The 15,751-nt window shown below is 39.2% G+C and overlaps 2 protein-coding genes across 2 annotated transcripts; both read right to left on the reverse strand.

Annotated features, from left to right (window-relative positions):
- Positions 1-1,529: 1,529 nt before the first annotated feature.
- On the reverse strand, positions 1,530-6,658 carry LOC310865582 (glutathione S-transferase omega-1-like). Its single transcript, XM_083774753.1, has 6 exons — positions 6,499-6,658; positions 4,687-4,795; positions 3,202-3,424; positions 2,720-2,821; positions 2,316-2,422; positions 1,530-1,959 (listed from the first exon to the last, which is right to left on the reverse strand). The coding sequence occupies exons 1-6, from the start codon at positions 6,524-6,526 to the stop codon at positions 1,809-1,811; spliced, it is 720 nt and encodes a 239-aa protein (XP_083630879.1). The 5' UTR covers positions 6,527-6,658; the 3' UTR covers positions 1,530-1,808.
- A 7,193-nt stretch (positions 6,659-13,851) lies between these two features.
- On the reverse strand, positions 13,852-15,152 carry LOC310865213 (E3 ubiquitin-protein ligase TRIM35-like; the record flags this gene model as incomplete). The annotated part of the gene is made up of 2 exons (XM_083774238.1): positions 13,852-13,916; positions 14,114-15,152. The coding sequence occupies 2 exons, from the start codon at positions 15,150-15,152 to the stop codon at positions 13,852-13,854; spliced, it is 1,104 nt and encodes a 367-aa protein (XP_083630364.1).
- Between the last annotated feature and the right edge of the window lie 599 nt (positions 15,153-15,751).

Genomic DNA, 15,751 nt, shown 5'->3' on the forward strand with positions numbered 1-15,751 from the left:
AGAATAGGTTTGCTGTCGTGCAAGTGGTTAAGAAGAATTATTATATATTATATTATATTATATTACCAGTGTAACGTTTCACCCACTATTGAACCCATGACCCACAGTTCACCAGTCTGGCCCCTGTCTGGACAACAACCCCCTTCCTGGCTCGCTAAATCCGCCCATTCTAAGCCTCGCTTGGCTTTAGTGGAATGGAATAAACCAGGCTGTACAGAACTGTATTGAGTTTGTGCTTGAATTGTACTGTAATTCTGCACTGTTAATAAATATTTAAATCAATCAAAACAGGATTTAACAAGCCTGGTTTTGTCTTAAATCCTGGATTAGTTAATCCAAGTTTAGTGAAATAGGCCCCAGGTGGGGGTAAAAAAAAAATACTGGCATCCTCAGATGCAAATTCTTATTTAAGTTTTATATATATTTTTCCCGTACTATATAAAAAGGATGTATCCCCGGGCCCTCACCATTTTCAACTGCCCCCTCCCCCTCAGTCTGTGCCTGGGATGGGATTGATTGATTGATTGAAATATTTATTAACAGTTTGTAGAATTTACAGTACATTTTAAGCACAAACTCAATACAAAGACTGTCAACTGTGAGTGGACGACCCAATTAAGCATTACACTTGTTTACAACAGGGTCCACATTGTTCAATTCATCAAAACATTTAAAGACATACAAACATTTAGAGACATACAAATAGACATTTCTATGTAGCTAAGGGAACACTATGTAAACTCAGGAAATAATCTTAAAGCCAGTGGTTCTCATATATGTTGTGCAGTGAGTCCAGCTGTGCTTTAGGAATTTGTGACCACATTATTGCAATATTGTAAAAGTTATTTTTAAATGTACTATATTCAGCGTGAACAAATACAGAGGAAAGTTATAACGGATATATCGTTTGAGTCACTCTAAACCTGGCATCCCTATTTTGGGCATGTCGTTATATAGGTGAACATTTTAAAAGCTTTTGTTTTATTTTCCATTTGTTAAGAATTTGCAAAAATGCAGATCTATAAGCTTACAATATGCTTTTTTTTTTTTTAGCTTAGATAGACTTTTTCTTCGCTATGACGTTTATTTTTACTTATTTTGACATGGCACACATTGGTGTGCCATGGAGCAAGGTTTGAAAACCTTTAACCTCTTAAACTCTCTATAGACAGTATGCGGCTATGCACATGTATAAAGTGAGTTTAACGTTGTTAAATGCAATCAGATATAGGACATTTCTGTTTGGATGTACTACAGTATGGGCTGTCAAGGCCAGAAAGTATTGTTTTTGCCACTCAGAAGGCGTTCCCGCATAACTTCCAGCCTAGGTAAGATGTTGTCACGTGCATACACTATTCTTAGTTAAACTGATCCGATTTGTCCTTTGAGTAGTTGGACCGCTTTTTCTGTCCATGGTACACCAAATCTCTTCATCTCTACAAGCTAATTCTGACGATTGTGTTCACCCAGAATAGGCATACATGGAGTTCAAGTGGCATTGTAAAAAAACAGTATCAACTTCAAATGAGTGAAGTGCATGGTGCCATGATGACACACATGTAGTCTTTATTGTATAAAGCTACATCCACTTTAAGTGCAACTGTACGGTTAAAAAAAGAAAAGAAAAAAAGAAACGCATGAAAAATCTGGATGTTGAAAATACAACACTAACATAAACCTCTAATTACATCATAAGCATATCCCCATGGTCTACCACCAATTCCTTGTAATTCTGAGGTGGCCCTCAGACTCTTTATAGCATTATTGAAATGTAATCCTGGAATCTCCCTTTTTAAAAAAGGTCTCGTCTACAGGCCATAATCATAGTCAGGTTTCCCTTCCATGTAAGACTTATAGAAAGCCTTGTAAGTGTCCACTTTGTGCATGGTGGCTTTGACAGTAGCATCCTCAAACATGCGTTCTGTCCACTTCTTCAGTTCTGGAGTTCCATCCAGACAACTGCAAACACAGAGAATTCAATTATAGTATATCATATATAGTATCAAGAATTCAAAACTTTACTTGAGGTATAGTAGTCATTATGCAGAATGATATATATATTTTTCCCCGTAACTTTTCAAAATGGATCAAAATTGAATCTTTTGAAAACAGCAGATCGTCTCCTTGTAAGTATATAAAATAGGGCTGTTTTGTAACAATAATCTATATCCTAGTAATGCACATACTCAAGTAAAATACAAGTTGTACTTAAGTACAGTACTGACTGTATTTATTTACTTTCCAACACTGTCATGTGAGACCCCGGACAATAAGTAAAAATAAAAAAAGTGTCTATTTCCATAACAAATACTTACTGCTGCAGTTCGAACAACTCCAGCCTCTCAAACCACGGCCACATCATGTAATCGATCATCGAGATGGAATCACCAGCGTAGAATTTTGTTTTGTTTTTTACTAAGTCCTGAAAAACAAACAGTTGTAATTTTATTTACCACACAACATTGTCTTTTATTTTTATTCTTTTCTCTCCATGGCAAAAAAGAGAAAAAACAGTGCCCTCTGCTGTACTTTCTCGGAATCTGTGCTTGAGTAATCTCTCAAGAACAGATTCTGTGCTGAAATAAAACAAAGATGGTGCTGTTTTTTTTTTTCACGATTGCTTCATTTAAAAATGAAATTAAATAAATAATTATTATTTTAAGTTTATTTTATGTACTCTCTGGGGCTCTGATCATGCTTTTACAAAATAGCAACTTGCCTCATTTAACTTGACAAACTTGTCTTTCAGTTCGTCTTCCAGTGCAGTTACATCCTCACCATTCTTTCTGCCCATTGGGATCTTGTAGAAGTATGGTGTTACCTGTGAGCGCAACATACATAGAAAATGTATAATATAAAATCGAATAACAGAATGGCTTCTATAATCCAGGGGTTCTCAAACGGGGGTATTTTGCGGGGTCCCAAAATGATTATATATATATTTTTGCAACTGAATGGCTGGAAAATTCACATAGTACATGTAGTGCATGCATAAACTTTCTTTAATGATTATATCTGGTATCAGTATTTATTCACGATGTATTTTCTATTAAGGTTATTGTAGCCGCAAATTTGTATTGGTGGTGGGGCGGGGGTCGAGACTCGAGAGACATGGCCAAAGCATTTGCGGGGGTCCCCAGCCAAAAATGTTGAGAACCCCTGCTATAAACTGGTATTTCTTTCAGTTTGGCCAACATTTACCTTGCCGAAATGTTCCAGCATCATCTTCTGCTGAGCCTTCTCAAAAGGATCGGCGGGCAGCAGTTTAGTTCCAGCGTAGACTTCGTCCAGATACTCACAGGTGATTGGAGACTCATAGATCACCTGACCACTACCTGTCTCCAGAGTTGGAACCAGGCCAAGTGGGTTCTTTTCCAGGAACCAGTCAGGTTTATCCTTCAGATTGACGTTGATGGTCTCATGCCTGACAATAATAATAATAAACTTTATTTATAGAGCACCTTTCATGACACGAGTGCAGCATAAAGCGCTTTACAGAAAAGATATTTAAAAAAGACTAAGCCTATCAAACAACATAAAAGTCAAGTCACAGTCAAAATACAAGTACTAAAAACATCAAACAACATAAAACAGAGCAAGGTCAGTGGAAAGCAAAAACAAAGGCAAACAATTACCGAGGCATTAAAAATAGGCAGAGCAGTGGGAATAAGATAAGAGGTAAAAAGCTCAGCCAAATGCAAGAGTAAAAAAGTAGGTCTTAAGCTGTGTTTTAAAAATGTCAAGTGAGTGTGCAAGTCTAAGGTGGATTGGGAGTTTATTCCATCGAAGCAGAAGGCTGCTTCACCATATTTCTTAAGTTCCATTTTTGGGGGCTTTTCAAGCAGGCCGGCAGTGGCGGAAGTACAAAAATAAAATTTAATCAATCCTAAAGACAACTGGGAGCCAGTGTAAATAGGCTAAAACTGGAGTGATATGTTCCCTCATCTTAGTTTTGGTTAAAACTCTGGCTGCACAAGTTGTAACCCGTCAGTTGTTTTCTTTGGCAGGCCAGAGAAAAGTGCATTGCAGTAGTCCAATCGCGAAAAGACAAAAGCATGAACCAGCGTCTTTGCATCGTCTAACGATAGATATGCTCTAATTCGTGCAATGTTTCTAAGATGGAAAAAGGCAGTCTTGGTGGCATTATCAATGTGTGTAACGACATTTAATTCAGAATCAGTAATGACCCCCAGGTTCCTGACTGTGGTGTTGTTTCCTACAGTCAGCTCTGACAAAATAAAACTAAAACATTTAAACTACGTACCCCATGGTAGCCTAGTAGGTACACACATTTCAACATACTGTACTAGTACAGCATCCTTTTAATACAGTAGATCCCTGAGGGTCCCTGGGCCCCACTTTGAGAACAATCGCTACTGCTGTACATGATAATACAACTATATATGGTCTGTGTCGGGTGGAAACTTCATATGTCCAAAACTGTTACTGTATTTTTAGGATTCAAAGTAGCAGATCTATAAGCTCAAAACTAGTCACTTTGTGGACCATTTTGCGCTTGTGCATCTGCTTTTGTGTGATGATGTAGCCTAGTAGTATGATATAGGGCGTTAATTGACGAAAAACAATACACAAAAAGTTTGAATATGGAGTTTCTGCTCGACAGCAACAATATAAAACTAAATAATATTATAACAATATTTTGAATGTACTGTAAATGTTTCTCACTTGATTCCTTTGGCGTGGAGCACTAATCTGGCCCTCTGGGCAAAGGGACAGAATCTCATGCTGTACAGCCTGATGTGTCCTTTAGGCACTGGGCCTGGGGCAGCACTACCTGGAAAACAAACCACATTACACATCTTCTAGTAGGAATATCTAGGAAATGCAGAGCTATATATGCCAGTGGTCTGCAATCATTTTCAAGGATCAAGGATCAAGGATCCAAAAGTATTTGACCACAGTGACACACCTGAAAATATCTTCTGCCAGGGAGTCGGGGCCCCCATATTTGTAGTGTTTTTATTTGTAGCCAGGCCTACAGACGGAAATTAGCTTTCAGCTAAATCTGACATGTTTACAAACATGAGATCCGTTCAATTGATTGTATTAACTGAATGTACATTAATGTTCATTAAGTTGGCTAAAAATATATTTTCTCTTCAAGCTCACTTGATGACACTTGACATGTTGTGAGCTTGTAGATCTGATGTGTGTGAATAAACAATTAAGGTAAAGTGGTTAAAGTTATTGCAATTCTATATGAATTTTGCTGAGACAATAGTTGCACGTTTGACGTTTCTCATTAATCCACTATAAGGGTCACTCTATTATTAGCATCATGTTTTTTCTCTCTGTGAAAAAGTATGGCATTCTGCATTTAATCCATACAACTACAGCATTTAATTCAGTGCTTTTGATTTGTATTTATCTCTGGTCAAATAGGAAGACTAATTCCTGCCAAAGCGTAAAACTGAATTGAGTGCAAAATCACCATGACTTTGCAAATATGTCACAACTGAGACTGTCTGAGTCATATGACATTTATGATGACTGATGAGTTGATGACAGACTATTAGTGGTCACTTAGGGCGCGGAACTTCTGTCAAGGCAATGCGGAAATGTATTGAAATGTGACTGTAATGGGTAATCCACCTTTTTGACTCAATGTCACCTTTAACAAGTTGTACTGTTAAAGGTGAACAATATGTCCAGATAGGACAAAATCTCATAGCTCATTTTCAGCAGCTATATACGTATATAGGCTAATATAATCGGTGTAGCCCAAACATTTAGATTCTCGTAGAGGGTTTTTTTTCGATTCTGGCGAATCTCTCTAGAGAGTCTAAAAGATAACCCCGCCCCTAACGTCGAAAAGGAACGTTTGTGCCTCAAAAATCACTCTTACCTTGTACAAATGCAAAATCTAAGCTGCTTTAAATGTTGCCCCACTTGTTTGTGAGGTGTTCGCAATCATATTAAACACCGCACATGCTTTTTTTTCAATAAGAAAGGTATTCTAATCAACTCTGTCTCGGAATCTGGCGGCCATCTTGCTTTTCTCTCCATTGTAAATGCGCAAGAGAACCCTGGCCGCTAGGGGCGCGGGCAATATTCTGTTGCGCCGTTTACCGCATTTACAATGGAGGATTCAGAAACAGAGTGGATTAAAATACCTTTTTTATTGATAAATAAGCATGTGCGGTGTTTAATCTGATTGCGAACACCTCACAAACAAGTGGGGCAACATTTAAAGCAGCTTAGATTTTGCATTTGTACAAGGTAAGAGTGATTTTGAGGCACAAACGTTCCTTTTCGACGTTAGCTTGGGCTATAATCGGTGCAACATGAATAATATGGCAACAATATAAAACAAACTTCCATTATGATGGAGAATATAATCTAGCAGTATAAACTTGCATATTTTAATAAACTTGCTGCATCTTTTAATAATAGTAAACAAAAATTAAGACTGCAGCTTGCAATAATCATCACATAAATATGTGACTTCACCTGCATTAGTAGAAATGCGCCCCTTACCTTTGGCGAACGATTTCTGTGTTGCCATTGTGGAATGTATAGGTTACAATATGATATAATATTTATATCCTGGTTTTATTCTCTCGTAAGGTACATAGGGTAAGGACGGCTAAAGTCAGACGGACGGACACAACAAAAGCAATGTGGCTGCAGCCGCTGCAATTTATGCAAAGGCAATAGTTTTTAAAAGCCCCTCACACAATCAGTTGCGCGCTGCGCGAAAATAGCAGATCTACCAGCTCACAAGGCACCGCATCGCTACGCGTTGTGAGCTTGTACATCTTGTACATTACCGCGCGCGATTACATTGCCCGGAACACCGGCCCTGAGTGGGCGTGTTGGATGAAGTAACAGCCAATGGAAACTGAGCTACACTTCCTAACTATCTGGCTCCGTCTTTTTGGCAAATCTAGAACTTCCTGTTTGAGAGCTAGCAAATCTAAGACATCCGGTTGCTTTCAAAATAAATGTGACGTTAATTAAATAATTATTACATGGGGAGAAAATGTAAAAAAAAACAAAGAGTCGTATTCTCTGTCTGTGAAAACTACATAATGATGTCATACTCTTTGAATAAAATGTACTTAAAAATATATTACATGACACATGACATTATTAGTATTATTATTACATTACAGTTATTGTAAAGACACACATTATGTTTCTGTGTAAAAATAGGCAATTAGCAATTAGCTATGTATCGACTAGTGTGACATACGCACATGTCCGGGGAGACCTCCTCTACAACACCACACCCTCCGCTAAGCAGCAGAGGTGTAAAAAATGCACTCCATAGAGCGAGGTCAGAGGTAAAAAACACATCCCATTTCCAAACTAAAGTGGACGCTGGACAAAAATCCCTGCTATGTATATATCGACTAGTGTGACACATGATACGCACACTTTTTTTTTTACACCTCTGCTGCTTAGCGGAGGGTTTGGTGTTGTAAAGGTCTCCCCGGACATGCCCACACGGAAAGGACTTATATGAAACTTATATGTTCATATATGTGCATATATGCAACATATATGTCATAATCAGGTACATATATGTGCATATGTATATAAGCATGATATATGCAACATATATGGCACTTATGTAGTGCATATATGCCACATTCAGGTCCATATATGTGCATATAGGTCTATAAGTAGGACATATATGCAACATATATGTCATATTCAGGTACATGTATGCAACAAATATGGCACTTATATAGTGCATACATGCCACATTCAGGTCCATACATGTAAATAAATAACATAATTATGCATAATATATAGCTCTATTGAAATTCAGGCTCATAATATTGCATAGCCATAATACACCATGTAAAGCTCATAGACATGTCACAAACAGGTTAATAATACATTATTACATATACATTATGTAAAAATGAATTAATTCACTCACACAGGCGCGTGACAATTTTGGGACTAACTTTCCTTTTCTATTTTTAAGCTGTGCAAACATATTTTGACTGTCTACTAAGCAGTCTTCATCAGGGCAATACTGCAGGGCATTATGTAGCCTACACGCCTGTTTGCAATTCAGATGGACCAAGCACTATTCACTCCACATGAGGAACCACATGTACACCTTGTCTGATATAGTTTCAACTTTAAAGGCAGAAAAAAAAGAAACAAGCTGCGATGACAAGCGTGGATATAGCCAGGTCAAACTCACATCATTCTATTTTTTTTCTTTTAATATTACCACATGGTTGAGGACAACCTGGAACCCCATCAACTCCTTGTGGCCAATTATGTGTACCATAAATGAACTGTTGCATGACATTAATCTGTTTGGAAGGCATATCTATCTATCTACCGGTATCTATATTTATACATATAAAGCATTACATTATGAAAGGGGGGAAAAATGAAAAAGGTAAAAACAAGACATTTATCTCATCGTATTTTGCTGCACAGTCTAGCTGAATGGTCTAGCTAGTGGACCAGCATCACCAGCTAAGCTCATGCTGGTAGACCAGCATGAGCTTAGCTGGTGATGCTGGTGAAACTGGCCTATGCTGGTATCATTACTTTGTACATATTTATGCTGCCAGTACAGTAGTCATTGTATCTTTGGTAGAACCCCCCCCCCCTCCCCCCCGTCAATTTATGTATTTGAAATACTTTAACATATCTGCTTACACATGTACAGTAAAAAAGGTACATTTTAGTTAATTTAAGCATTTTTATATCACAATGACAATGATCCAACTGTCATTGTATAGGCCTGTGTAATGTATTTTGGAGGGTGTTAAACATTGCGATTTATTATTAACTTCTACTACACTTACACTACATCTCAGAGACAAATATTGTACTTTAACTCCACTACAATTATTTGAGAACTTTAGTTACTAGTTAACAACCTACAGCAATCTGGGAACCCATCTGCAAAAACAAAGGGAAAATGGCACCCCCTTGAGTTTGTCTCAAGAGACTAAACATACAGTAGGGAAACCACCTTAGATTTAGGCCATTTGAAAATGGCCAATCTACAAGTTCCCAATTGTGAACTTGTAGATCCATTTTCAAAATGTTTTATACATTTTAAGCATTTGAAAGCATTCTACATAATGAGTACGTTCTGCTTTTGGTACTTTTAAGTGCATTTTGATACCAATACTCTTACCTAAGTTGATACCGGTACTCTTACCTAAGTAAAGTTTTATTACCATAATTAATGTTTTCCACTACTGCTCACATAGGTTTAAGCAATGTAAAGACAAAGTAAACTGTTCAAACCGCAGCTCATCAGTTTCAGCTGGTGCTTGAAGCTATATGACTGAGACTAGGGATGGGAATGATCAATTCATTGATAACCTTATCGATTAACTGGTTAGTATGTCTAACATAAAATACATTTTGCTGATATAAATACAAAAGGCATTTTATATTCCTCAATCAAGTATTTATTTGACCATTTGAGATACAGGGCCAGTCAATGGCATCTTTGTGAGGAATACAATCTGAAATGGAAAAGTCACACGCATACATACATATTATACACACACACACACACACACACAAACACAGGTACATTGTTTTGGCGAACACACATTTGGGTGAAATTTCAAAGATGAAAAAAAGCACATTAAAAATAAAGCATATTGAATTGTATAGGTTAGAAAATACATTTACAATGCTGGGATCCCTGATTGTGTCTAACGTACAGAAGTGCAAAAACCCAAAGGTGTTTCTGTAGGCTGTCGCCAGAACCTTAAAAGAAAGAGATTCCATTCACATATGCCTTTCAAAAATCAGACCTGATGTTTGAGTGGTTGAGTGATGTTTGAGTGGTTTGAGTGGTGCTGTACAGCACTTGTGCTGTACATACTGTACAAGCCCTCCTCCCTGGCCTGTGTGTTAGGCTCAGGGGGGCAGTCAGCCAGATATTTTGTGAAGCCTCATTTGAAATCGGTAGTTCATATAATGGCCTGTTGTGGCGCTGGACTGGACCCAAAAAGCCCCATAGCTCCATAGAGGCCCATGTATTTTGGCCCAACTTCACCTAGACCAGGGGTCGGCAACCCAAGATGTTGAATGAGCCATTTTCGACCAAATAAATTAATTCAAAATCTACCTGGAGCCGCAAAAAAAATGTAAGCCTTAAAATGCTTATATAATGAAGACAACAGGGCTGCAAGTGGATATTAGCCTATCTATCAAAATAAAAAGTGCGCTATGGTTTAAGCCCGTTTGGAAATAGCGCACTGAGCGCACTGTGCAATGCAAACTAATAGGCGAGTGCGCTCCCGCGGTGCGCATTTCCGAACGCAGTCAACGCACCCTCCATTATTATGCCATGTTTTTTGCATTGTGTTCTTATACCCGTTTAATGTGATTTCTGTGTGTGGACATCGCTGCAGGAGAGCTTCTCAACATTGGGCACGTAAAATGTCACTTTAATCTTCACACACGATTGCAAGCTCTCATCGGTGAGGCGTGTGCGGTATTTGGATTTAATGTAGTTCATGTTTGAGAATATCTGCTCACAAAAGTACGTTGATCCAAAGATGGATAATACTCCAAATGCGAGTTTCTTCATGTTCACATAATTGTCTGGAAGAGCATTCCATGTTTTCCACACAAGTGTGTGGGAAGGCAGAAGGGAGCAAACTTTTAAGAAGTGGATCGCAGCTTTAAACTGGCTGCTGCTTTGCTGTTTCGTTGCAACCCGGGAGATAATAAAACGTCTATATGACTCCTTATTATAGTCACCGTCTGTGAACGGCTTGCCACGTTTTATTTATTGTTTGATAGTTTGTCACTGCAGATTTAGCCATGGTGCGTCATGCAACTGCAGCCTGTTTTACGCAATCGCTACATTTACATTGTAAACGTGTACATAAACATTCAGATTCCAAATATAAAGTACTCGCCACATGTGCCACGGGTGTTAGAATGTTGCTGGTACAGCGATTAGCATTGCTGCATCCCGCGTTGTTTAATAAAAAGCATTTTTATCCGAGCTGTTATTTTGCCATTGGCTTTCAACTACGCGCCCCCACCCGGTGTGCAACTGTTTCCCAACCCCGTTTGAGAAAAGGGGCGCTCGGATAAAAATGCTTTTTATTAAACAACGCGGGATGCAGCAATGCTAATCGCTGTACCAGCAAATTTCTAACTCCCGTGGCACATGTGTCGAGGACTTTATATTTTAAATCGGAATGTTTATATACACGTTTGGACTGCGATTGCGTAAAACAGGCTGCTGTTGCGTCATGACTGACAGTCATGTTTCAGGGCTATAGCCTACTGCAGATTAAGCATACAGGCAATCCATCATAATATTTATTCTACACATTTTTACAAAATTGGGAAACTTAAGAATGTTTCTGTCACGTTTGGCCTCCTACAGAAACCATAAATGAAAAATAAAAATGTGAAAAAATAAACATTATACATTTTCATAGATTTTTTTGTAATGCTACAGGGAGCCACTAGGGGGGTGCTCAAGAGCCGCAAGCGGCTCTTGAGCCGCCGGTTGCCGACCCCTGACCTAGACTGTATTACCTTAATAAACATGGTCATGAATACTTTCTTCTTCCAGTCACTAGTTTAAAGTCTCATTTCTAATTAATTAAAAAAATTACCATAAAGTCGCGTATGTTCTGAGGGGCGTGGCTACCGTTACAGTCTATGATCGGGATTCCCCTCCCACTCAAGAGTCTTCTCCTCCCACTCGAGTCAAAATAAAAACCAACGGAGAAGAAGGGGGGAAGTCCCGCCTCGTTGTCTGGGCAGCCAATGACCAGCTGGTACAAAACGGAGCCAGCCAATGGCCAGCTGGTACCAAAAGATGGCGACTTACATCAGGAATTAGCATATCATTACAGGCTTCATTTTACGTTCATGTTAGACCCGGGGAACGCTTTGTCCATATTTTTTACAGTCTATGGTTAGGCTGTGCAACAGTGACACTTGGTGGTGAACAAATGCTATAACGCTATTTTCGTGCTCGGACACAGCCATGGGACACAGGGACCGGTCTATAGGACCACTCAAAACAGCCTAACCAGTAAGACCGCTGAGGGCGAGAAGCGACCTCGCCACTGGCCATATATGGAGCATGTCTTGGGTGTACAGGGTTTGATGAGGTCGGATGAACATATTTTATGTTAGAACAGGTCAGCTCCATATATGGAGATCTAAGGTTGGCAATGGGGGAAGTGTCTTGAGTGTACAGGCTTTGATGAGGGCCTAGGTAGGGCCGGGCCTTAATTTTCGGGCCTGTTGAGAACTCACACAAATAATGAGATGCACAAATAACTTTGGAGCAGGCCTATCTAAAGTTTAAATGGACAGGCTATCAGTCAAAAGGGAGACATCAAAGAGGAAGGATAGATGTAGAAGGATCAACATAATTATGGAACCACAAGGTTCTGACATATATCCATATGCAGTACTAATATTGATCAGTGATCTCTATATATGGACTCAATTGCGACAGCAGGTCGCATTTATGATTTATCAGGGATCTCCATCCTGGATGTCACGAGACCTGGGCACCATACAGTTAGTATGTGGGGGCTTTTGAGTGATTGACTGAATAAGTACTTGTACTGTGAAAAATAAAATAAAGGTACCGGGACAAGTCTAGAGCAGAACAGCTCGATGTGATTCATTGCAAACTTTGATGAAGAATCTCTTAATGATCGATTAAAACAATAGACTAGTCTTGCTCATGTGCATTTGGGAAGTCACAAATGTACACCTCATCACCGGATTTTAAAACAATGCATTTCTGCTCTATCTGGTCTACGGAAAGTAGACACACAGAAAAAAAAAGGCATTGATTTACACGTCTGATGTGTTCCACAAAACTAGGTACAACGTGAAGCCTTTTCAAAAGGACAGCAATTTCTGTACTTCCTGCTGGTGAAGGAAATTATACTATGTCCTGAATTTCTCCATAACCACCACCAACACCACTCAGCTTTGCGAAAAAGTCTTCTCTCTTACTGAGGGTGTACTTTTTGCTGGTATAAATCAGTCCTTTATGTACCATTCTCCTATGCACTACGACTTCATCTGGTGCTGTTTTTTGTGCAGAAATGAAGGCACTTTTCTCATCAGCGGTAGTCTCTGTCACCCTGCCATTATCTAGAACAGTTGCATAATTTAATAATTGTTTTTTTCAATTCAATTTAAGCTTTATTGGCATGAGAAAACAAATGGATTGCCAAATCAAATGTAATGAAATCACACCCGTGAGGGGCGCTATCATACATCATCATCATCATGTCAAAAATAGTTTATATTTAAATTAACTATTCTTTAGGGGCCATTTAGATTCTAAATGGTAATTCATGTGAATTGCTGACTGACATTATCATGAACACAGTATGCCAATAAAACACACACCACAAATCACCTTTTATCTGAATGTTTATTACAAGACAAAAATACAACATAAGTCAAAAGTAAATACAGTGAAACTAAGTCTAGCAGCAAAGGGTAGTTGCTGTGGTCCATGATACAGTACCACCCCTGATATTATTACAGATTAGCCACTGCCACACTGCATACGTGCAAAAACTGTGCATGGGAAAAAGTTTAAAATAAACTATCAACAGTATACAATATAAAACAGTGATATCCAATACTGACATGAAAAACAGCCTGCTGGATTTACACTTAAGAGAAATTTCCAACACCTATAAAAAGACTGGGAGGACAATTCTCTTTCTTGTTATTGCTCCTATCTACATGTCAGGTTCCATAGTGACACAGACCTTCTCAGGCAACACCCTCAGAGGGAGATGGTGAATAGTAGAAATGAAAGGAAATAGTTTATCAGTGAAAGTGTGTGTGAAGGTGTGTATGTGTGTGTTAGTGTCAGGATCGGAAAAGGACAGCTCTCCTCTGTTCCAGTCCAGCTGGACTCTGATCCTCCAGGGTTTCTGCTCCACCAAGAGAGCAGTCGCCGACCCTGCTACGTTTGCGGTGTATGTGCCATTTCTAAAGCCTAAACACCAAAACAAACCAGTAACTCCATTGTTTATCTGGAAAGACTCTTCTAACACCCCCAGTTCCCAGAAGTTATTGTTTCCAACTTCAATGTCCCAGCTATGAGTCCCTGAGTTAAATCCCTCAGAACCCTGGACCACGTGCAGGTAGTCCGGGTTGGTATACAGCTCTTCACGCACATCATCATTGTACAACACACTGGTCAGATCATCAGACAGGATGAATCCAGGATAGACTGTGTTGGGATCCAGGATCACAGGAGTGTACGAGACAATCTCCTTCATCTTGACCCAGGTTCTGAAGGTCAGGTTGCCCAGGTGTTTGGCCATGTCCATCACTACTTTTAAAACTGGCAGTGGATCTGGCAGTGTATGCTGGACTTTTCCCACTGTGGTTTTATAGTTCTGCAGGAATGAGATGTCATCTGCCTCAACATCTCTGATGGTGTTGGAAAGAGTCACCATTTCTCTGCACAGACTCTCAATCTTTTCCATCAACATCTGGCTTTTCTGTTTCTCTTCTTCCCTCACCTCAGTGATTCTGGCCTTCTCTTCCTGACGTAGGTAATCCCGAATATTCTTGAACTGTTTCTTAATCTGTATCTCAGTGTGTTGGGCCTGCACCTTAATGTATTTTGCTGTTTGGTGATATCCTGCTTTAATCTCTTTAAGGTACTCTAGTTTGTCCTCTAATGCCTCCAGTGATTCCTGGAGGTCCTCTTTGAGTTGTGTTGCAGATTCGTAAATGGGTCTGAACTTATGTCCTGCATGTTTTTCAGAAAGTTGGCACACTAGGCATGCCAAATGTTCATCATCTAGACAGAACAGCCTGAGTTTCTCATCATGTAGAGGGCAGAGAACCTCAGGCATACATCTGTGACTTCTCTCCTCTAAGAAGTTCTCACACAGGTTCTTCAACGCCAAGTTGATAGGAGGTTGATCTAGAGAAGAGTTTGTTTTGCAAACAGGACATGCCTTGTTCTGTGATGGTTTTCCTGTCCACCATTGCTGAATACAGGACTTGCAGAAGCTGTGGCTACATGACAGGATAACAGGGTGTTTAAAGATGTCACGGCACACAGGACAGGTGAGTTCCTCTTCCTGCAGAGTCAAATAGGAATCTATGTTGCCAGTTACTTCCTCCTTTGGAATATTCCCTGCGGTTGACATGGCTGTAAATCACCAGTGTTGCGTTGCGTTCTGTAGGGGAAACAACAATGTTAGCATTTGAGTAGCAGTGGTGCTAGTAGTAAGTTGTTTAATTACTATATTATTATTAATCTCGTTTAATACTGTTAAACTAACTTTGATTCTGTATATGTGGCCTATGGTTTTCAAAGGGAATGGGGCTTTTTTTTTGCACTCCATTCCTATTTAAAACGATTGCAAAAAGACAAACAGTGTCAGTCTTGGACACATTAGGTAGAATCAAAGTTAGCTGTGACCGTAACCTTAGTAGTAATTGTAGTAGTAGCAGTACTAGTAGATGTAAACCAGAATTTGAGCCCTTCAAAATAATCACTGCAAGTGATTAATTAATTAAGACAAGAATTGTGAAATCATAAACATACCTGATAAATTCACCAAGTCCAGATTCCAGAAGAGAGAAGTTCAGCTCTTAACAACAACACACAATAAAGTGAAGTGACATCCAAGAAAACAGAGCCCTGCTAAATACTCACAGAGGGGGTCTGATGGTCCAATCAGAGTGGAGGGTGGGACACACAAACAATATACAGAAACTGTACTGGAGAACTGTTGGTTAATAG

This window comes from Protomyctophum parallelum (assembly GCF_964188405.1).
Source record: "Protomyctophum parallelum genome assembly, chromosome: 10".
NCBI lineage: Eukaryota > Metazoa > Chordata > Actinopteri > Myctophiformes > Myctophidae > Protomyctophum > Protomyctophum parallelum.

What these genes read in the sequence shown, in the direction of transcription:
- LOC310865582 (XM_083774753.1), bottom strand. Translation starts at nt 6,526, where the DNA reads ATGGCAACACAGAAATCGTTCGCCAAAG. An exon ending in CTCCACGCCAAAGGAATCAA is followed by an intron (nt 3,425 to 4,686) that starts GTGAGAAACATT and finishes TATTATTGTCAG; the next exon opens with GCATGAGACCATCAACGTCA. An exon ending in GAGTTGTTCGAACTGCAGCA is followed by an intron (nt 1,960 to 2,315) that starts GTAAGTATTTGT and finishes CTGTGTTTGCAG; the next exon opens with TTGTCTGGATGGAACTCCAG.